General features: G+C 56.9%; 2 protein-coding genes across 2 annotated transcripts; one reads left to right on the forward strand and one right to left on the reverse strand.

Moving 5' to 3' along the window:
• The first annotated feature begins 2,892 nt into the window (after window positions 1-2,892).
• Window positions 2,893-14,311, forward strand: STRA6 (stimulated by retinoic acid 6). Its single transcript, XM_009697489.1, has 17 exons — window positions 2,893-3,017; window positions 5,444-5,522; window positions 5,959-6,044; window positions 6,205-6,344; window positions 6,513-6,679; window positions 6,844-6,969; window positions 7,809-7,876; window positions 7,979-8,055; window positions 8,820-8,881; window positions 9,155-9,335; window positions 10,232-10,307; window positions 10,378-10,499; window positions 11,718-11,847; window positions 12,049-12,150; window positions 12,961-13,124; window positions 13,657-13,794; window positions 14,133-14,311. The coding sequence occupies exons 1-17, from the start codon at window positions 2,893-2,895 to the stop codon at window positions 14,309-14,311; spliced, it is 2,022 nt and encodes a 673-aa protein (XP_009695791.1).
• A 4,962-nt stretch (window positions 14,312-19,273) lies between these two features.
• ISLR (immunoglobulin superfamily containing leucine-rich repeat) lies at window positions 19,274-20,524 on the reverse strand. The gene has a single exon (XM_009697490.1). It carries the CDS (start codon window positions 20,522-20,524, stop codon window positions 19,274-19,276), a length of 1,251 nt encoding a protein of 416 aa, XP_009695792.1.
• Window positions 20,525-20,756: the final 232 nt, after the last annotated feature.

Genomic DNA, 20,756 nt, shown 5'->3' on the forward strand with positions numbered 1-20,756 from the left:
TTTAATTCATAGCAGTGGGATGCAAAAGCTCCCCAGAGAGTGATGGATAGTGGGAAATGAAGAATATGAAGGAGCTTTATTGAACCCATCAATCTTGGGTGAGGCTGCTGCGATCAAAGGCCCAGCCTGTTTTGGCAGAGGTTACGCGGAGGAGCAAAGCGATCAGGTTTCGGGGAAACCCAGGGCACGGGGAGGGGGCTGCAAAGCCAGTGAGCTCCTGGCTCAGCCCCGGCCAGAGGAGCCAGCGCCCGCCGAGCAGGGTGGAGAGCGGTGGCCTTGCCCTGGCTGGGGATGCTGATCCCGCTGCGGGTTTGGCATACCTGCCTCTTCTCCTCTTCTTCCTCCTCCTCATCTTCCGGGACACCCGGATTTGCAGCCTATACGGGAGTAGGGGGCTTAACTCTTCCCTGTGCTGCGGTGAGGCTGAAGACCCTCATCACATGCTTCTCCCCAGCTGAAATGCCCAGCCCCAGTGAGATCTCCCCTCCAGCATCAGCCCTGTTGGCCAAGGCAAGAAGAGACCCATCGGGGTCCAGGCTTGGATGTCCCTGTGTCACACCGTCACTCGTTCAGCCTTGTGCTGCCATGGCTTGCCTGATGGTACCCAGCAGACGGGTTGGAGGTTTTGAAGCACCTCCTGGCTTCTCCAGATCATTCACGAATGATGACCAAGATGTTGCCACCCTGCTTGGTGAACCACAAGAGGAGACCTTCCCCTTTAGGTGGACAGCATCCATCTCATGAAGATGAGTGGGCTGGGATGGAGGACTTGAAGACCACCTAGTGCTGGGACAGCATTGACCCACCTTGGTCCCATACCCAGCCAGAGATGGGCAGCCAAGCCCTGGGGGTCTGGGCATACACCTCTGAGCCAGGGTGTGCTGGAAGAGGAGCTGACACCCACCCAGGAAGGTTGTCAACTCGGTCTCATGATGTTGCTGCCCGGCAGAGGTTCAGGCTGTGGCTTGCCCGGCGGGGCTCTGACGGCTGTGTGCACCGTGCCTCTCGCTGAACCTTCCTCTCTTCTCCTTCCTGCTTTTCTGGGGCTGCCATGTCCCCAAGCGACTGCAAACCAGGGCGTTGACAAGGTGGCAGCTGCTAGCTCAGTCAGAGGTGGATCCTATGGGGTAATGCTGCCCGGCTGGGCTGGTGGGTGGGTAGATCTTGCTTTCTGCTGCGTGCCCTTCTTTGGGTGACCCCACAGGGAGGTGAGAGGGACACAGGTAATCCCACGGCGGCTTTTGGAGCTGGTGCTTCATCCGAATGCTGCTTGGTGGGGGAAATTGCATCCTCAGAAGCATGCTGCCCCATACCAGGGCTGGCATGGCTCGCTTTACCTGCCTAAACGCCAGCCCCAATTTCCAAGCCCTGCCAGCCTTCGGTGACCCTACGAGAGGGGAAAGGGGCTCACAGACGTGTGTGTGCACTGCCGTGAACTTTACAGGCTCCTTCTACCTTTTTACGGAGTTCTACATTCCTGGGAGGTGAGATCAGAGCTGCTTCCCGGTGCAGGCAGAACCAAGGGATGGCTGGAGAGTCGATGCCTGGAGGCTGGGAGGGATGAGGGGGGCGAGGATGGGATCTGAGGTCCGTCGGAGTTGGATGGTCACCTGGGGCTGGTGGGGTCCATCCTTCCTCTGCTAGAGCCTGCGCTGGTGGGGAGCGGCATGATGGTGGCACCCTGATGTGGACCAAATGCCAGGGTGAGGGGGGGACCTGCTTTCTAGCTGAGTTTTGGCCCTCTGGGAAGAGAGGTGAAGGTCCTAGGTCTCACGCCCTGACCTGGAGGGGACCCAAAACCTGACTGGGGATGTGATAGCCAGTGGCCACAGGGCAGCATGGTCATGGTGGCAAATGCCACTTTTCTGACCAGAGACAGGGCTGCCTGCAGGACCACAGCCCTGATTTGGGGAAATCTCTTTGAAGCTGCCGTGCTATATCCATCACGGTCTCTGGTGAACAGCAGCTGTACAAACAGCAACCCAGAGCAAAGCTGCCGGCTCAGTCATCCATCTCCTACCCATCCTCTCAGAGCCACCGAGCAGCCCTGGGAGGGTTGGTGATGTCCCTGAGCTGGGGCATGAGGTGTCCCCAGGTTCTGGGCTGGTTCCTGGGGCTTGGGGGCTGCGCTGAACATCGCTGCCTGGTATTTGGGGAGGTCTTTGGGCACTGCCTTTCCCATAGCGATGGTAGATGAGGCACATTGCAGCTCGTGTGATGTAGCTCTGGGACAGCAGTGGAGGGTGTGGGGCTGTCTCGGCCAAAATTATCAAAAAATAACGGGGAGAAGGAGAAATGAGAGCTTGTTGGGTCTGGCACGGTGACAAAGCCTTCTTCCTTTTTATTGCTACAAAGGGAGAGGGGCTGAGGTTTCCTCTCAGGGCTGGGAGAGGCTGGATGCTGCGTGGGCAAGCTGGTGGCACAGAGGGACACTGGAGAGGTCTCATCCCCGCTTTGCCAGCCAGCCCAAGCCACTGAGCCCAAAACTTGACCCTTGTGCTGGTTTTCCAGCCGTTGGCGTAAAAGCTGTTCAACAACCCAAACAAAGGCTCCGAGTCTATCAGCATCCCGCAGCGGGCAGGGAGCGGCCGGGGAACGATTAGGTGTGCCCTGAGCGGTCAGGTTGTGCGGCGGGGTGGGGGTTCATCCCTTCTCCCTCCCTCCGAGTCCAGATAAAAGCTGGATCCTTGGAGGCACAGCTGGATTTTGAAAGCTCCTGGTCCTCCCTGGCTGCAGGATTTACCTGAGAAGATAAAGCCTCTTGTCTCAGAGCTCCATCCTTGCATTTCCAAGAGCCCAGGAGGACCCACCTTGGGAAAACCCAGCTGCTTTTTGTCTCTGGCTGCCTCTCGCCATCTCTCTCCAGCCTGCCGAGGGAGGAAGGAGACAGCCATGGCAGCAAACAGCTCCGGGGGGATGCATGATGCTCCGTTGGACAACAGCTTTGCCGGGACCGACGACCTTGTTTCTGACTGGTATATCTATGAAACCATGGACCCGGCCGTGCCACAAGATGAGTAAGTGTCCAGCCCCGCTGATGGGTGCCATATGTCCCCCTGCCCCTGCTGGGGTCACCCTGGGCAGCTGCCAGCCTCCTACCCAGCTGCTCTATCCCCTTTCTGTAGAACAATATCCCCTCAGCAGCAGAACCAGGATTTATTCATGGGTGAGCGGGAGGTGATGAAAAAGACTTGGTTTGACCCCCTAAAAATGCTTCATTTCTTTAGGGTGCTTCTGGCAAGAGCTGGAGTAAATCCTGCAGCAAGCAGCTCTGCTAGCTACACTCCCTTTTGCTTAGCCTTCCTCAAAATGCAAAATCAAGTGCATGGTGTTAACCTACTGCCCTGGCCCCTCTGAAGCCCCCCGAGCCTTTGCTGCCCTAGAGAGGGTTGCTCCAACTCCATGTTCCTGGATTTGAAGACAACCTCACGACCCAGCCTTCCAAATCGCTCCCCTGCCTGAATTCCACCCCGGATCTCCGCAAGCAGTTGTGCGGATTTTGACTGGAGGTGAAGCGAACTGGCAGCACACCCCGATCTGCCGGCAGTTGAGGCAGAGCTGGGATGCTCAACCAGGTCCCTGCCCGGCACAGCAACCCTGAACAGGTTACCTACCTGCAAAATAAGGCTGAGCATCCCTGAGCTTGCATGGATGTCTTCCTCCCCCCCACCCACCCCCCCAAACTGGTGCCTCAGTGGGTCTTGTAAAGCCTATTCCCTCTCCATCCGTGATGATCCCCTCTTTAACTGAGCTTTCAACTGATCCCAGGGCCCAGCCTTGCGGCAAGGACCCAGCACTTCGTGCCCTCCTAGCTGAGGGCCCTTCCCAAGGCCAAGAGAAATGCCATAGAGAGGGGAAACTGAGGCACGGAGCAGCAGGGCAATTTATCCAAGGCGTCTCCTAAGGCTTGAAGCTGAGCATCCCAAGGCCTGTCTATCAGCATCTATTGTCCCGCTGTTGACTTAGTCCTCTGTGGGTGGGTTTTACACTGCTCAGTCGACTGATACCTAATCCTGAGGGCAAGCAGGAGGAGATCTCAGCGATGACCAGCCCAAACGGTTCCTCCTCATCCTTAATCTTCTGCACTGCCAAACAGCCTTTGAAATCTCCTTGCCCAGCCCTGGTTTCCCCAGGTGAATCCCCACCTGCATGACCCACACCTCTGCCAGAAACCTTTGGGGTATTTTCTGGGTGGCCCCCTTTGCGGCAAGCCACGGTCAGGGAAGGGATGGAGGCAGCACTAGGGAGTTTGCCCATCTAACGGCTCCTGGATGCTCTGGATTTAGATGCTGAAGCCCTTGGTGATATCAGAAAGGATTTTGGTATCCCTGTGTTCTCAGTCTTGCGGGAGGATGCCCTGAACTTCCAGAGCCTGGATATTTTTGGACAGCAGGATTTTTCTGACCTATCCAAGGCCAGCCATTGGCAGAGCTAAAAAGGCAGAAATCTGAGCTTTGCTAATGGCAGCCAGTCCTATAAAGCCTTTTCGGGCAGGTTGGTGCCAGCCTTGGACATATGGTGCCCAAGAAATCCTAATTTCACTGTCGGACCCTTCCCTGCAGCCTTGCTCCTGGAAGCTCTGCAGCTGGTCTCCCATCTCTGCCCACCTCACCGGTGCTGTGGGGTTTGGGAGGGCTCCAGGGCTCATCTGGGGTGTCCCCCCCACCATGGGTTAGGGGACTCAGGGGGTTCAGCTCCTCGGCACAGGGATTTGCTGCCCAGTGTTGGCTGGAGGTGGCTGGGCATGATCGCGCCTGGCCTTGGGGAGAGGAGGAGGGCTGCGACAAAGCAGAGATTAGGGGATGTAATGGAGGCCAGAGAGCAAATAAATAAAGCAAAGCCTGGCACGCCTGCTCGGCCGGCCTTGGCAGGCTGGGGGATGCGGCTCTGGGACCCTGTCCCGCACGCACCTACCCCAGGCAGCCGTCACCTTCGCCGTCCCTCAGCTCTGAGGCTGGTCCCTCTCCCATGAGAAAGGTGTCAACACACCCTACAAGGGGTCTTCAGCCTCCCAGCTGGGGTTTAATAAATGCAGTGCCTCAGGCAGCAAGGAGAACTGCTGCTTTGCAGGCTACATCCCTTGAAGAGACAGAGCCAGAACGGATACGGGTGTAGAAGAGGTAAAGGGGGGCTTCAGCCTTCCTTGCTGGTCTCCTGTTCAGCCTTGGCATCCCTGGATGTGCTGGGAGGTCACCTAGTCCCTGTGGGGATCAGCTCGGGGCCACTCCTGGGTGTTATCTCTCTCACTCCATCATAAAGTCATCTCGTGAGGGTGACTTCATCCCTGGTTAGTGACGGTTGTGTAACCCAGCTCTTTGGGGGTTTGCATCAGACCGAAATCTCTGCTGCTGCCGTCTACGTGGGCATTACCCCAGCATCTTTGCTTTGCTCTTTTGGGACTAAATACAACTACGCATGATTTTTTTTCCGCCCCTCTTTCCAGCACATTTCCCGGTGTAATCCCAGACTGTGACCCCACCATTTCTCCCAGGCTGTATCACATCTGCATGGCACCCATCTCCGTAAGTACCTGCCAAGCCCCGCAGGGTGGGTTATCTGCCCCGATGTCGTATCTGCTGTCCCCCAGCTCAGGTCATGCCCATCTACTCCCAAATAGCAGGTCTGGGCTCTTCAGCTTGAGCGGGAGTGAGATTTGAGTTGGGATGCTCTAACGAGGGACTCGCACATCTCCAGACTTTGTTTCATGCCTATAGTCAATGGAAGACTTTGATATTTTTTTTTTGACCCCAGTATGGTTCCTCTGAGGCCTTTAGAGCCTGTAACTCATCAGAACAGGTAGAGAAGTGCCTGTCCCTGCTTCAACCATGGCTGGATTTAGGGTCTGGGGTGGTGATGGTGTCTCCATGGAGGCTCCCATCACATAGCAGCATGTCTGAGCTTCCCACCCAGACCCACCCCCCCATGTATTTATTGCTCCCTCAATTGGATTTCTGGCAGCTGGCTGTGCTCATGGGCTTATCCTTGCTGGTGAAACGCAGGCGTCTCCACCGGAGCTGCTGGAACGGCGTCCCGGGACTGCTCAGGTACCCTCACCCTGCACCCCGCTCCCCAGGGTCCCTGTTACCCTGCAGCCAAGTGGGTGGAGGGATGCTGAGCATGGGATAAACTAACTCTGGGGCAGAAGGTGATGATGACAGGGTGCCCGTGACCTGATGTCAGGCTCATTCCTTCCTTGGCTTGCAGCCCAGCCAACTTTCTGGAGGAGGAAGGCAACCGAGGGCTGGTGGCTGCAGTGTTCGGGATCCTGTTCTCCTCCCTGTGCGTGCTGGTCTTGGACAGGGACCCTCTGCCACTCATCGCCCACTCCTCCCAGAGTACCCGGGGTAAGGCGAGCACCCTCCTGACCCGTGGGCACCACCCTCCTCCCCACCCAGGATGCATGCAACTTTGGGTGGCACCCTGAGCAGCCTGTTCACTCTGGTCCATACTGAGAGCGCCGCCTTCTTTTGCCTGTTTTGCTCTCCCTCCTCTCTTCCCATCTTCCCATCTAGAGTACTGGAAGATTCTGGCTTTGGTCTACTACCCTGCCTTCTACTACCCCCTGATCGCCTGTGCCACCGTCCGGCACAAGGTCAGCTACCTCCTGGGCTGCCTGCTCTCCTGGTGCCACTGCGTGATCCACATCTGGCAGAAGGTGGATTGTCCCCAGTCGCCGAAGGTCTGTGTCCCACTGCCTGGTGAAGGAGCAGGGAGGCTGGTGTGGCCCAGGGTCGGAGGTGGCTTTCTCATCACCTCCTTGAAGTGACATTAAGGTGTCACCTGCCCAGGACTAGGTTCCCAGGCTGGGGTGGGGTGGGGTGTGACATCTCTGCTTCTCCCCAGATATACAAGTACTACTCCATGCTCTCTTACATCCCCATCATCCTCTGCCTTGTGCTCTTAAGCCTTTGGTATCCAGCCCTGCTCATCAGGAGCTTCACCAGGCAGGAGGAGTCCTTGGACAAGGAGGTAATGAAGATCCACAGGGCGACTTGGGGGGCGGTAGCACGGGAGAACCCCTTGATGGACCTGTATGGTTTCGGGAGCTCTCCTGCCCTGCAGCCCATCTGTCTGCCTTGGGGACCAGGAGAACTGGCGTGCTCCCAGGGCGCCTGTTCCCCACTTTGCTCTGGCACTGGGAGCTGCCTCCCCTCCATCCCGCTGACGGCACGGGTCGCAGCTCTGTTTATCTTGCCGAATTTGAAGAGGGAGTGAAAAATCCATCTTTGGAGTAAACTCCTTAGTACAAGAGGCTTAAGGCATCAATGCATCCCGTTCAGGCAGGGACTGAGGTTGCCTTGTTTTCCCAGCAGGCTGGATAATCCCTGGCCTTTTGGGAAATGCCAGGGCTTTGTTGGGAAAAGAGGAGGAAAAACCTACTTCAAAAAAAAAAAAAAGCAGTCAACCCAAGCGCGGACTGAAGTGACCCCCCGGCGCTCGCTGGGAGCTGGCTGGTGGGAATGAGGGTTTCCAGCTGTCCTACCGGTGTGCCTGGTTTTGGGCTGCTTTGTTGATGGGAACAAGGCAGCTTTATTTCCACCTTAGCGGTGCCAGAAGATTTGCTGCCAGCATTGCTTCAACATGTTCGTTATCCAAACGAGGGCCGGGAGCCCATCACCCGTATCCCGTATGGAGGGGCATGGTGCTAGCGATGGGTGAGCGGCCGGGGGTAGCAGAGCAAGGAGATGGTTGCCGGGTGGGATGCAGATGCTCTGGCCCCCTAAAAGACAGAGTCCCCTCTCCCTGCCCCAAGTGCCTGAGTGTGTCCCTGTGCTCAAATTAAGCAACTTATTGCTGCTTTCCTTAAGGTTACAGGGAGAGGTTATTACAAGAAGTACCTAAAGGCTGTCCTGTCCAAACGCTCTCGGAAGGAGAGGTAAGGACGACACCTTCCCGTAGCTCCCGCTGCCTGCAACAGGGGCAATGAGGGTCCCTGCTCCCAAGGGACATGCTTTTCACCCTCTCCTTCCTCCTCCAGCACCACGAAGATAGAAGAGAGCCTCCTCTCAAGGGTCCAGACGTATTTATGCTCCTACATCTACGCTCCTGAGGAAGGTGGGCTGTGGGCAGGCAAGGGCTGCAGCAGCAGCTCGGCAAACAGGCTGCTTCCCCCTCCCCAGGGAGAGCAAATGCCTTTCTTGGCTCCTTCCCCAAAGCATCTGTGCCGCGGCAGCTGCCGCCCGCCGCACGTGCGGCGCGGCCGCGGCCCCCCGCCGCACGTGCGACGCCTCGGCTTTGCACAAACTGTTGTGGTTTGGGATGGGGAGCTGGACCCCCCCCACCGTGGGGGCATGGGTGGGCTGAGGCAGTAAGGTTCAGGTATGGGTTGTGCTAATATTGCAGCCTGATGCTTGCTAAGGCTATGATAAGGGAATAAAATCTACAAGAAGTGGCTAAAATCCTGAACAGCCCAGAAATGGGGAATTGATCCTCATCCCTCCCCCCCAGCCCATGGAAGAAGCAGGGGCTGTCCCGTGCGGTGGCACCCCAAGGGACGTGGGTCCCCACGCTGCAGGCACTCGACTGCTGGGACTTGGTGTCACAGGTGCCTGAGGTTTCATGGGCTTGTGGGAAAGGATGCTGTTTGCAGGAAGCAAACCCATCCAGCCGAAGCACGGAGAAACCACTCCCAGCTATATATCCTTGCCAGATTTCCCTGGAGAAATCCCAATTAATATTTGGCCACCCTGTACCAGTGCTCTCCCCCAGGCGTTTGCTTTGGCTGCTGGGTTGGGTGGACCTGCAGCCTGCTCCACTCTTCCACCGTGCTCCCACGTCCCCGCTCCTCTCCAACACACCCCGCCGATTCTGCCTTACAGGTTTCCGGATCCCGCTGAAGCTCCTCCTGTCCATAACCACAGCCATGATCGCTGTCTACCAGGTGAAGCTCATGGTTAAATGCCAGCAGAGCCCCCTCCCCACCTTCTTGGCTGTGTCCTCTCAAGGTAGAGGAGCCCAGAGGTCATTGCCACTCCACAATTTTGGCTATGGGGATGGTATTAGCGTGCCTCAAGGTATTACCATCCCTCGGCTGAGCCGCAGCAACCAGCCATGTGCTTCCAGGGCTCAGCCAGCCTTAAGTCTTTAAGCTAAGGCGATGGCTCAGCAGTGCGATGCCGTGACTCGGGGCTCACGTGGCACCGCTTCCTCGTAGGTTGCCCTATTGCTCCTGGTAGCCGTCATCCCCACCATCCAGATCGTACGGGCAGGAATGACGAAGGACATCGTGGTGTTGTTGGTCCAGTTTGGCTTGGTGCCCTCAGAGAGCCCGGCTGTTCCAGGTGACATGGAGAAGGAACTCCACACCGTCAAGTACTACCTGTGGTCGCTGGAAGGTGGGTTCCCAGCCAGCCCCTGCATCCATAGGTGATTTTTTTGGAGGATTTCAGAACTTCTCAGAGAGATTTCTAACCCAGAGGATGGGCCAGGAAACTGGTTGGTGATGGGGCAGCTTCCAGGGGGACTTAAAATACAGCTGCCAAAGCCACAGCCGTGCAGACATGAAAGGCGACCGTGTGGACCTGGTGCCGTGCCAGGCATCTCCGAGCAGCCGCCACGTGCCGAGATGGCAAGGCGGGGAGAGCCGGCAACACCGCGCTGCAGATGCTGCCCTTTGGCTCCAGGCTTTGATATGTGCTGGAATCGAGCAGATGGCCCCCGGTCCCCTGGATAATTCAAAGCCCTGGATAGGGAGGGTGCGGTGATGGCAGGGATGTCCCCCTCGCTCCACAGCACTACCTTGGGGTACCACCAACCCCAGGGGGGATTTTTATGGCTTTTCCCAAATCACCAAGCCCCTCTCATCCTCTTTGTTTTCCTGACATCTCCATCCCTCCTATTAGACCTCCTACTTCTCTCTTGCTTTCCCCTCCAGCATCTCCTTTTCTGAGAGCATCTTCCTAGGCTCTCTCCATCGCACTGCCTGCTTAACACAGCTTGCTCAATGATTTTTCCAGCGCTGAGCTAGCCTACCTGTTTGTATTTCCCCTGGCTGCTGGTCTTTCCCCTTCCCATTCCCTGTCTCATCAGCTCAGGTCCACCTGGGAGATGGAGATCCCTGTATCACAAAGGTTAGGGAAACTGAGGCACGCTGCCTTGCTGGGGGGGTACATCCCTGCAGCCCCATAACTCAGCCCCCCCGCAATGTTCCTGAGATCCATTTTACAATAAAATCCCGTTGCTGGGGCTGGCTGCAGCCCTGACCCGGCCGTCTTCCCCTGCCCCTCCGCAGTCTGCTACATCTGCTCGCTGGTGCTGTGCTGCCTGCTGACCTGCGCCATGCTCCTGCGGACGCTGGTGATGCACAGGTACGGCGTCCGCGCTCCTCTGGCCTTGACCTTGCCACCGAGCCGCGATGCAGCTGGTCTCTCTCCCCAGGAACAACCTGAAGGCACTCTACCAAGGGGCTGTGCTGGATGTTTTCTACAAAGCCCATATCCTCCGTCCATCTCGACAAGCCATCGTCTGCTGGATGAGCTTTGCCGGCTTCCAGACGGCTTAAAAGGCGGGGGGAGGGCAGGAGGGGGTGGATGGGTGGTGGACCCCCCCACGTTGCACAGTCTACCCCTGGTTTAATAATCTCTTCCCGCTTTCTTGCCCCGTTTTGCAAAGGGATGGCTGTGAGGCTTTTGTTCCTCTTACCCCAAACACAATCTGTCCTTCAGCGGGAAAGACCATGCTGAACACCACATGGTCGGGAAGAAAAAAAAAAAAAGGGGGGGGGGGGGAAACAACGACTCGTTTTGGCCCAAGCCCAAATATTTTGATTTGAGAAGCTGTCACAGCATCTCATGCAAAGGACTGTCTGTCTCCTCCCATCTCGGTCTTCACATCCCGGGTGCTCCTCGCTGCGCATCCTCCCCAGCAGAGCCTGGGTTTCCCTGGCTGGGAGGGCTGGCCACCCCATGGATGGGTGGAGGATGTCAAAAGGGGGTAGAAATCTTTGCCCCATCATGGTCTGGAGACATTTTAAGGCCTCTCTGCCCCATGGGAGGTGACTCTGGGCAGTGTCTACGGTGACGAATGTGCAACACCCAACCGCATCAGCACCCCATGGCTATGCAGGAGAGTCAAGCTGAGGGTCCAGGGGGGGTGATGGAAGGACACGAGGGGACCACTAGGTCTTCTCATGACCACCCCCTGGGAAAGCAGACCTATTTTGCAGGCAGATTGCAGAGATTAGTGTGGAGGCAGGAGCAGGGGAGCACTCCAGGAGCTCCTTGCACCCCTTTGCCTGTGAGGACCGGCTTTCCTTTGGCCACTCAGTGCTGGGTGCATCCCTGGCAGAGCTGGCTGCATCTCGCTTTGCTGCCGTGAATCCACCTCCCGCTTAAAAATCTTGGGTTTCAAGTTGTTAAAGCAAAGCAGTGGAGGTGAAGCACAAGCTCAAGCACAAGGAGCCACAGCCGCTGCTGATCTCAGTGTGATTTATGTTTAGAAATCAGAGCCTGGGCTGATTTTTATGATAAGACATCATAGTTGCAGCACCGAGGGATGGCTCTTCTCAGTGGGGATAATGTGGGGAGCGATAAGAAAGGCTGAACTTGTAATTAAATCCCACGCAGAGCATTGTATTCGGAGTGGGGGAGGCAGGTAAGGATCTCACAGGCTTTTTATGGGATTAAAATGAAAGACATGCTCAGCAACGAGTACAGGTTTGGGAAATAAGAGCAAGAACCGCTTCTCCATCCTCCCCCGCCTTGACTTCTCTCCCCTTGTCTCCCTCCCAGGTCTCCTCATCCAGCAAGTGATTTTCTTCATCTGCTCAGTGGGCTTTACCTTCCTCTTCGTCATTCCGCTCCAGTCCGGCACAAACACACACCTCTTCAAAATCATTGAGAACATGTGGTGAGCGCTTGCAGCCCTCAGGGAGGGATGGAAGACCCAAGTGGGGGCCATGGCCATGGCCATGGTGTGTTTTGGGGTATTCCATCAAGGGGAGGCTCTAGCTTAGGCTCTTTTAACTTTGCTGGAAGTTTCTCCTGCCTGGGATGGTGTCTTATGCTTGGACCCTCCTGGTGTCCAACCTCCCTCTTCCCTCCCATTCAGGCCCTTCTGGTTGACCCTGGTTGTTGCCGTCATCGTGCAAAATTTGGCAGCTCGCTACCAATTCCTGGAGCAGCATCCACTCCGGAAGGATCTCACCAACAGGTATGGGGACATGGGGGACCTTCGGGGCAGAGTTGACCCTCCTGAGGTCCAGGACCCCAGGACTGTGTTGGGTTTACAGGTGCCCCTGATGTCGTGGCATCCCCTGTGCTGTGAGCTCAAGGGGGAAAGACTGGGAGTTTGAGGGCTTTAAGTGGCTCCATGTTCCCAGAGAGGTTTCGTTAGATGCTTCAGAGGGCCGTGGTCCATTTGCAGCCTTGATTTCAGTGGGGTGAAGCCGGTGAGGTCTGTGCCCTGCTTGACCATCCCCATTTACAAGTCTCAGAGGAAAGCCCAGATCCCTCGGGACCGGCCGGACCAGCTCAGACACTGCCAGCAGATGTGGTCCCTCGCTCATGCATGGTGTCACTGCCTAAACTGTCTCCTTATGCCAAAGACCAGGGTGACAAATGCATCTAAGTGTCCTGCTCTGTCCAGCTAAGGCACTTCCACCACCTCCACCACTGGCCCAGCATTGCGAGGAGGCTGCTCTAGGCTCTTCTGTCCTCCACCCCAAACCACCAGACTCGTGCTTTGCCTGGTTTCTAAGTCTTTAAGGAGAAACGGAGATCCTGTGTGTGCTGGAGGCCAAGCTTTGAAGTCCTGACAGTGCACCAGGCTATCTCCTGTCTGAGAGCCTGGAAGGATGTTTGCTTCTCTCCATGGGACGGAGACACGTCAAATGGGGACCGTGTCTGCCGAGGAGGGAGGGAAGGGTGGGAGGCTTATTTTGGCAGGTTTCTCTGGCAGGGAAGGGCCGTGCTTCCCGTCCCGTGGTGTTTGTGTTCCTTGTTCCTCCTTCTCCACCCGCAGGCGAGCTCTCTACATAGTCACCTACCTGCTCTTCCCCATCAATGTCCTGGTGGGTGTCCTGGCCGGGGTGTGGAGGATGGTCATTTCTGGCCTTTATAACGCCATCCACTTCTGCCAGCTGGACATCAGCCTGCGTAACCGTGGCGTGGAGACCTTCGACCCAGGTAGGGCATGGAGGGGGTCCCTCTGCAGCACCTCTGTGAATATGGGGGCCCTTCTCCCACCACCGAGCTCCTCGGGGGACATGACCTGGGGTTCCTCCATCACCTGGAGGTGCCAGGACTGAGGATGGCTTGAAACCCCCTGTATTCAGAAATGGGCAGGTGGGACAACTGGTGCAAGTGGCTTCTCCTGATGCTCACTTGGTCCTGCTTTTCCATCCATCCCCAAGGACGGATCATGCCCTTCTGGGGTCCCCTGGGCTTCACCACTGGCCTGACCCCATTCCCATGGGCAGTGGACCCTCACCTCTCCTGCGCTAAAGGCAGTAGGGAGGGGACCTCAGCCCTTCCTCTGCTTTTCCTGCTGGGGTTTTGGGAGCAGAGCTCATCCCCAGCTCTGAAGGCAGAGCAGCTCTTGCAGGGCAGAGATGGAGCCGGGCAAATAACCCTCCCCTTTCCTCCAGGGCAGGAGGGAGGGGGAAACCACGAAGTGTGGCCCCACCACACTCTCTGACTGTGGGTTGTGTTCCCCCAGGCTACCACGCTTACTGCCACTATTTGAAAATCGAGGTCAGCCAGTCCCACCCGGTGATGAAAGCTTTTTGCATGCTGCTTCTCCAGCTAGCCAAGCCGGAGGGGCCGCCGGGCCTCCGGGCCAGCAACGTGGAAGAAGGTGAGACCTTCCCACCACCAACTGGGGAGAAGCATGGCCATGGCTGTGGTGCTGCATCGGGGTCTCCTCTGCGGCTTTGCTGCTCCTCTAGAGATGTTGGTGGTGCCTGGGGTAAAGGGACCTTTGAGGGTTGTGGCTCTGGTGCCCGCTTCATTTTTATGTCACCTCTCTTTGGTATGCGATCACCTCCATCTCAGGAGCTGCTCCCGTTCCTCTACCCGTGTAAGGACAGGATGGGGCTCCTCTGTTTTTGCCCCAGGGTGTCGATGGCATCTGGGCAGGCCCAGCGAGGGAGAGCTGGGGCTGAAATCATTCCCCCTGCTCCCATCTCCTTTCAGGCATCCAGCTGATGCAGCCCCAGAAGGTGTCTCCGAGCAGAGCCAGGTTCAAGCAGAGCCGAGCCCGCTGGTGGCTGGCCTACACGCTCCTCAACAACCCCTCACTGACTGCTTGCCGGAAAACCGTCCTCTCCGACCCCACGGCCAACGGCACCCAGCTCAGTCCCCCCAAGCCCTGACCTCCAGAGAAGCCCCCCACCTCTCTCTGCCTCCCATGTGCACTCCTGTCCCATCCCATCCCTGTCTCCCGTTGACTCTCCTCCTGCTCTGGTAGGAGTTTTGGGCACCTCTTGCCCCTCTCCAGCCTCCGGTCCCTCTCCAGCAGTGACGGGGGCTGGTTTTTAGCTCTAGATCCATGCTGAGCCACTACCAAGGTTCAGAGGTGAAGATAAATGGGTCACCTCCAAGGCTGACTCGGACGGAGAGGGTTTGACGAGCCAAGCTAAACCCTTCAGGCATCTCAGAAACATCTTAGGAGTCACTCCTGCAATGAACCCACCAGTTCTCAACACTTGCCTTTCCAACACGTGGCAAGGCAGGCACAAGTTCCCAGGCCCAGGGCAGTAAGGAAAGAGGGAGAAGGTGTGTGGTTGTGTGTGTGGAAGGATCTTCAACCAGACTGAGCACGAGGAATGACCTGCATCTCAGCATGGTCTCCCTGCTGACCAGAGAAGGTCCCCACTGCCAACCCTGTCCACAGTTTCGCCCTTTCAGGTCTGATCCTGGCTCCCCTTGGGCACTGTACCTAACCCTGGGACATTTTTTTTCCTGAATTTTATGAAGGCTAAAATCCCTGTCTGCTCCTGCTCTGGGCTGTGAGGTTGCAGAGCCATTTGTTTTCTGCTCCCCATAACTCTCACACCCCCCCTTCGGTGCCTCTTGCTGCCACTCCTTGTTTTGTTTAAATCCAGCAGTTCCCCAGGGTTGGTGACCCTCAACTTGAATCCACAGAAAACAGTTTTACACCTTGCTTGGACATACCGAGTCGGGGAAGGTTAATAAATCACATACCTCATTCCTACGCTCGGCGTGTGCTTGGTCTCTTGGTTGTTCCCAAATAAGCCAGACCTGGCAGAAAGGACACGAGGAACGTTGTAGCCGTGTCTCTGGGTGGTGGTTGGGACTGCCCTTGCTCAGTAGAGACTTTGTGATAGATCTACTTGACCTGGGGGTGGTGGGACCAAAGCTGTGATCCCTCTCCCCGCCTTAGAGAAATTTTAACTCAAAGCTGATCAGTTTGCTTTCCCATCAAAAAATTTTGGCCCCTAAACCACAGCTCCCATGAAGGATGAGAACTGACACAGGACATTTTGTGGCTGAAGAGCCAAAGGTAGGTGTCCAAGGTGTTGCTGGATCATCTCTTCCCACAATGTGTCCCTTGAAAATCCTGCCTTTGTTGGCTGGAAGGATGCCCGGTGTCAGACCATTGCGGGCAGCAAGCGGGGTCCTTGGGAAGTTGTACTGATGGCTCCTTGCTCTTCCATCTCAACACCATCTCAAACACCTCAGCCTTGCTAAAGCAGGTGCCTTGGAGACCTTGCAGCCCACCCTGCATGGAGCAGGGCTGCTGGGCCATCCCCTCTCCTTGATGGGGTTTGAGCCTCTCGCCCCAGGGACCTCCTTGGAGGTGAGCAGACCTGCTCTTCACAGGCTTTCAAGGACCCCATGCCCTTTGCTGGAATGCTTGCGGTACCCTCGGTGTGGTTTGGGGGGCAGTGAGGCTGAGCCCTCTGCTTTGGGGTTTGCCTGGAGTGTCCTGGTGTCTCCCCACAACATTGAACCTCCCTTGGGTGGGAGCCGTCCCTTTCCCCAGGAGCCTGACCCCCTCCCTTTCTATCCCAGCGAAGAGGAGGGGGGGTCTCTGCCTTCATTTGCTGCCTGCAGGTGCTGCCTCAATAGCCACCCGCTGCGCTTGGATGCTCAAAACCCTGTCGCATCCACTGCCCACTGATCAAATATGATTAAAATAGTGGTGGTTTAATTGTATTTGATCGCTGTCTGGCACATAGTAAAATGTCACCAAACTGGGTGACAGCAGAGGCACCGGAGGCAGATCTGGGTCGGGTTTGGGGTTTTTTTAAGACAACCGGAGCCCAAGGTGCAATTCCTGGTGCTTTCCCAGCTCTGGGCTTTGTGACATGCGTGCTTGGGTTTGCACCTCCGAGCACAGGAGAGACGCGGTGCCGGTGGGTGCTGGATGTCCCCCGTGTACCGGGTGAAGGGATGCCCTAAAGCAACGGCTGCGCCTTTCCCTTGCAGCCCATCCCAACCCATCTCCAGCCTCCCAGGCGCTGGGGGTTTGAAGGCGGCCTTGGTAATCCCTAAAATCTTTGGCAGCTCTGGGCCATGGGTGGAGCTGGATTTCGGCATCTGTTTACGCAGCCCTGCCCGAGGCTTCCTGGAGAAATCTTGGCTGGGGCCGAGGTGAGAGATGACAGCCCTAGGAGGAAGACAGGAGGTGCCTTCATTGATTTGTTTGTTTTCTTTCCCTTCTTTGACATAAGCAGGGTGCCCTGGGGGTGAACTGAGCTCTTCTTCTTCATGGTGGCCTCTCATTTCTTCTCTTAAACCCCCAGCATCGGCGTGGCCATAGCTCTGCCCCTGCGCATCTGCAGTCCTCTCCGCCCAAGCCCTGAACTGCCGGTGAGGTGGTTCAGGGAGCTGAGCCAGCTGAAAACAGCCCTTAATGAACAATTGCCCATGTGGGGAATGGAAATTCAGGTCTGAGTCACGCTGTGGCTTTACAAATGTGAGGGACAGAGAAGAGCTGATGGGGGTTGTGGCTTTCCTCGCCTTGCACCGATGGCCGTGGTGGGGTAGGATGGTGATGCTGAGTGCGGTATCACCTGTAGCATCCAACCCAGGAGCCGTGGGGCAGGGTGCCCTGTTTGTTATGAATGAGTGATGCTTAACATCCCTAATAATTCGCCATAAAAGCACTGAGTAAACTTGGCAAAGGCGGAGGAATTCACCTTTCTGGCGACAAAACAGTCACGCACCAGCAAAGCCGGGGGAAGCAGCAGCTCTGCAAGGCAGGCAGAGATTTTCAGGCACGGCTTAGGACTACTGAGAGCCTAAACCTTTTTTTGGTCCTAATCCCAGGCTCTAAACCCTGTTCCCAGCCGAGGTTGCAGGAATAAGCTCCTGTACCCCTCTATTCCCAGGCAGGCAGGGAAGGGAGGACCCCATCTGGGATGAAAGTGATGTTAAAAGTTGCACCCTATGAAATGAAACCAAAACTCTCATTGGGGCCACGATGTTTTTCATCCTTTCTGCCTGTAATGGGAAAAATATGTGCCTGCTTGTTAGCAACAAAGGCTGTTCGTGCGAGGAGCTGCTGGCTGTTTCGGGGCTGTTTCTGCCTCGGGACCCCCGTGGAGACCTCGGCGCCGGACCCGGACGGTGTTGGTGTATGGCAGCTCCTCGGCTGCCCCCTTCCTTACCCCGGGAGCCGTTGTGGCCCCTCCCCGCCTGCCCCTTTCCTTACCCAGTGAGCTGGCCTGACACTGAATCGTGGGGCTGGAGAGCTTGTGTGGAGGCTTGAGGCTCCAGGACAGCTGCTTTTCAGCTGATTTTGGCATCGCTGCCTTCCCCTGCCTGCCGCAGGCAGGGATGAGGGGGGATTTTGGGGTACCCTGTAAACGCATCCTCCCTCCAAGGTTATTGCAGGGCGATGCTACAGCTCTTTGTGGGAGCTGGGAGGGTTGGTGATGAGCGGTGCTACCGCAGATGAGGTTGGGTCTGGGGGATTTTGGGGGTGCACAGAGGCAGCACACAGCAACTTGTTTAAAAAAAAAAAAATAAAAATTATTTATTGCTGTCCATACAGCTTTGGTTATAAGGCGAGGGTGGCTGCAGGGGTCCGTCCAGCTCCCGCAGGCAAGCGCTGGCAGAAGGCATGAGAGCCGGACTGCCCGTGCCTCAGGGTGGGGGAGATGGAAAACCCCTCTCCATGAGCCAAGGGGTTCCCCAGCACCCTGGGGCAGCCGGGTACGGTATATATGTCCTGCATGGGAACGCTAAAGCACTTAAGGAGTGTGTTTATGGCTTACAGGTCAGCTCAGCTTGTCTCTCTATGGTCTGGGTTTTCCCAATCTTTCTTCCTCCTGCTCCATCAGGCAGCCCCCGCTCTGTTTCCCATCAGAGAGGAGAGCTGGGAAATTCTTGTGGTCTCTTTGAGCTCAATCCCTCCCCACTGGGGTCGGAGCCGGAGCAGGGCAGCTCGGTGGGGCCAGCCCAGACGAGCATTTTGGATCGCAGGCTTCAGCAGTGAAAGGGAAGGGGGCAGGAGAGGAAATCAGCTGCATCACATCTGGGAGAGGTACCGAGAGTGGCGGGGCCTGATCCTGTGACACGCAGGGAGGGTGCAGGCACCCAACCAGCGGGAGCCCTTTGTGCTCCTGCAGGGATGAAGCCTGTGGGAAAGCTTCTCCTGCTCCACAAAATGGCCTGATACAAACCCACAGCCCCATCCAACGCGTCCTACTGTACCCATCCTGCTTACAAAGTACCACCATATCTCTGTCCCCCAGAACCATGTCTCCCGGGACATCAGGACCCTATGCCCACGCTATTCCCCTACTCTCAGACCGGTCCTTCTGCCCCTGGTGCTGCACGTGAGGTTGGTGGTAGGAAGGATGCGCCTGGTCAGCCAAGGGCCTGGGCACTGGTCACGGCAGGGATGTCATCTTTGGTGTCGCTGGACCGCTGGGATCTTCTTTGCGAGAGATCCCCTCCCTGGTAACGGCTGGCTGCTGCGGGTGGAGGAGGGCTCGTGGTGGGCTCTGGGGATGGGTGATGGTCACCCTGCTGAGGGTGGACTTTAATTCTGCAGCCATGCTTTGGTCTCAGGAGGGAGATAAGTCAGGAGGTGGTAGATTTGGATACCTGGAAAGTGGCAGCACGGTGTGGATCTGCTCTACATCACCTGAGCTTGTTTGAAGCTCTCGACTAACGGAGCCCAGCCCTGACCCCTGTCTAAGGAGGGGTTGAACCACCAGCCCTGGGCCTGAGTCTTGGCCCCATTTGACTCCTGACCGCCCACAGCTCCCAGAAGCTCAGCAAAGGCACGGCACTACGTGAAGATAAATGCTACAGAAAGAGGGGGAACCCCCGAGGCACTGTTTCCTTCTCCCCCCCCTTTAACAGCAGAGCGCGACGCCCAAAGCCAGCAGGAGGGTCCCCAGGTGGACCTGGGACACTGCTCCTCCAGCCCCGCTCTTTGACTCTCTGGGCATGTGATAAACAATCACCAGCTTTTCTCCGGCTCCAGAGGGATCTATTTCATCCCCCTTGTAGCAGCTCCGACCCCCGAGGTGGCTGGCTTGGGGGTCATCTCGGAGCAGGTCTTCAGCTGGATTCTCTGACCCCGCCAAGGCCACGTTGACCGAGACATCCCGCGTGCCCACGTCGTTGACAGCGAGGCAGGTGTAGATGCCTTCATCCTCCTTGCTGAAGTTGGGGATGGCCATGGTGCCATTCTTGAAGACCAAGAAGCGCTCTTGGCTCTGCTTGACGTTTCCATCCCGCGCCACGTTGGGCCCGCTGATCTCAACGCGTCGGCTGGAGGTCTGGATCTTCCACCTGATCTCCGGCAGAGGGCTGCCTGCCACGCTGCAGTGCAGGGTCAGGGTGAGGCCGTCGTACATGACGGTGTTGTCCAGGTTGGAGAGGTAGGTGAGCTGCACTGAGGGGGCAACACAGTGGTGGTCGGGGATGTCCGTCACTGCCCTGCCCTTCAGCTTGCTGGGAGCCACACACAGGGTAGACCCCCCCTTGGTGATGGAGACGGAGGTGTTCTCGGTCCACTTCTTCAGCCAGAAGACCTTGCAGGAGCAGTTGAAGGGGTTGTTGAAGATCTGCAGCTGGGACAGGGAGGGCAGGTTGTCAAAGGTGCCCTCGGCCAAGGTGGTCAACTCGTTGTCGTTGAGCCAGAGGGAGCGCAGGTCCTTCAAGGAGCGAAAAGCATCCCGGGGCAGCCCGGCCAAGCGGTTGTTGTTCATCTTCAGGATCTGCAGACCGCTGAGGTTACGGAGGTCCTGCCAGGGGAAATCTGCAATCTTGTTGTGGCTCAGGTCCAGGTTCTTCAGGTGCACCAACAAGGCGAAAGCCCCCAGCTCCACCACCCCGATCTGGTTGTAGCCCAACCACAGCGACTGCACTTCGGGAACCTCAGCGAAGGAGCCCTGCCCCAACCAGCTGATCTTGTTGGCCGACAAGGTGAGGATGCTCACATTGGAAGACAACCCTTCAGGTACCTCCTGGAGATCCTTGTAGGCGCACTCAGCCAACAGCCGCCCGTTCTTCTTGGTGGAGCAGGAGCAGGCACTGGGACAGGCCAGGCAGGGCCCCAGGAGCACGGCCAGCCCCAGGCAGCAGAGCAGGGGCCTCATCCTTCCTCCTGGGAACAGAGATGGGGGGGTTGGAATGAACGGGATGGGTCTAGCCGAGATGGGGATCTGCTTTTTCTTGCCAAATACTAAGAGGACGCAGCAGAAGAGCGAAGCATCCGTGTGATTATCCCCAGCACTTTAGCTGGAAAAAGCTGTTTGAAATACTACCTCATCTGAAGACGGCGTTTCCTTGTCAAAAGCAGAGCCTTTGACTACCTACGTGACCGGGGAC

This window comes from Cariama cristata, unplaced genomic scaffold, assembly GCF_000690535.1.
Source record: "Cariama cristata isolate BGI_N322 unplaced genomic scaffold, ASM69053v1 scaffold22873, whole genome shotgun sequence".
NCBI classification, from domain to species: domain Eukaryota; kingdom Metazoa; phylum Chordata; class Aves; order Cariamiformes; family Cariamidae; genus Cariama; species Cariama cristata.

Excerpts from the sequence above, each read along its gene's own strand:
- STRA6 (XM_009697489.1), top strand. The coding sequence starts at position 2,893 with ATGGCAGCAAACAGCTCCGGGGGGATGCATGATGCTCCGTTGGACAAC. Across the intron at positions 6,345-6,512 it reads CTCCTCCCAGAGTACCCGGG|AGTACTGGAAGATTCTGGCT; the intron begins GTAAGGCGAGCA and ends CTTCCCATCTAG. Across the intron at positions 6,970-7,808 it reads AGGAGTCCTTGGACAAGGAG|GTTACAGGGAGAGGTTATTA; the intron begins GTAATGAAGATC and ends GCTTTCCTTAAG.
- ISLR (XM_009697490.1), bottom strand. The coding sequence starts at position 20,524 with ATGAGGCCCCTGCTCTGCTGCCTGGGGCTGGCCGTGCTCCTGGGGCCC.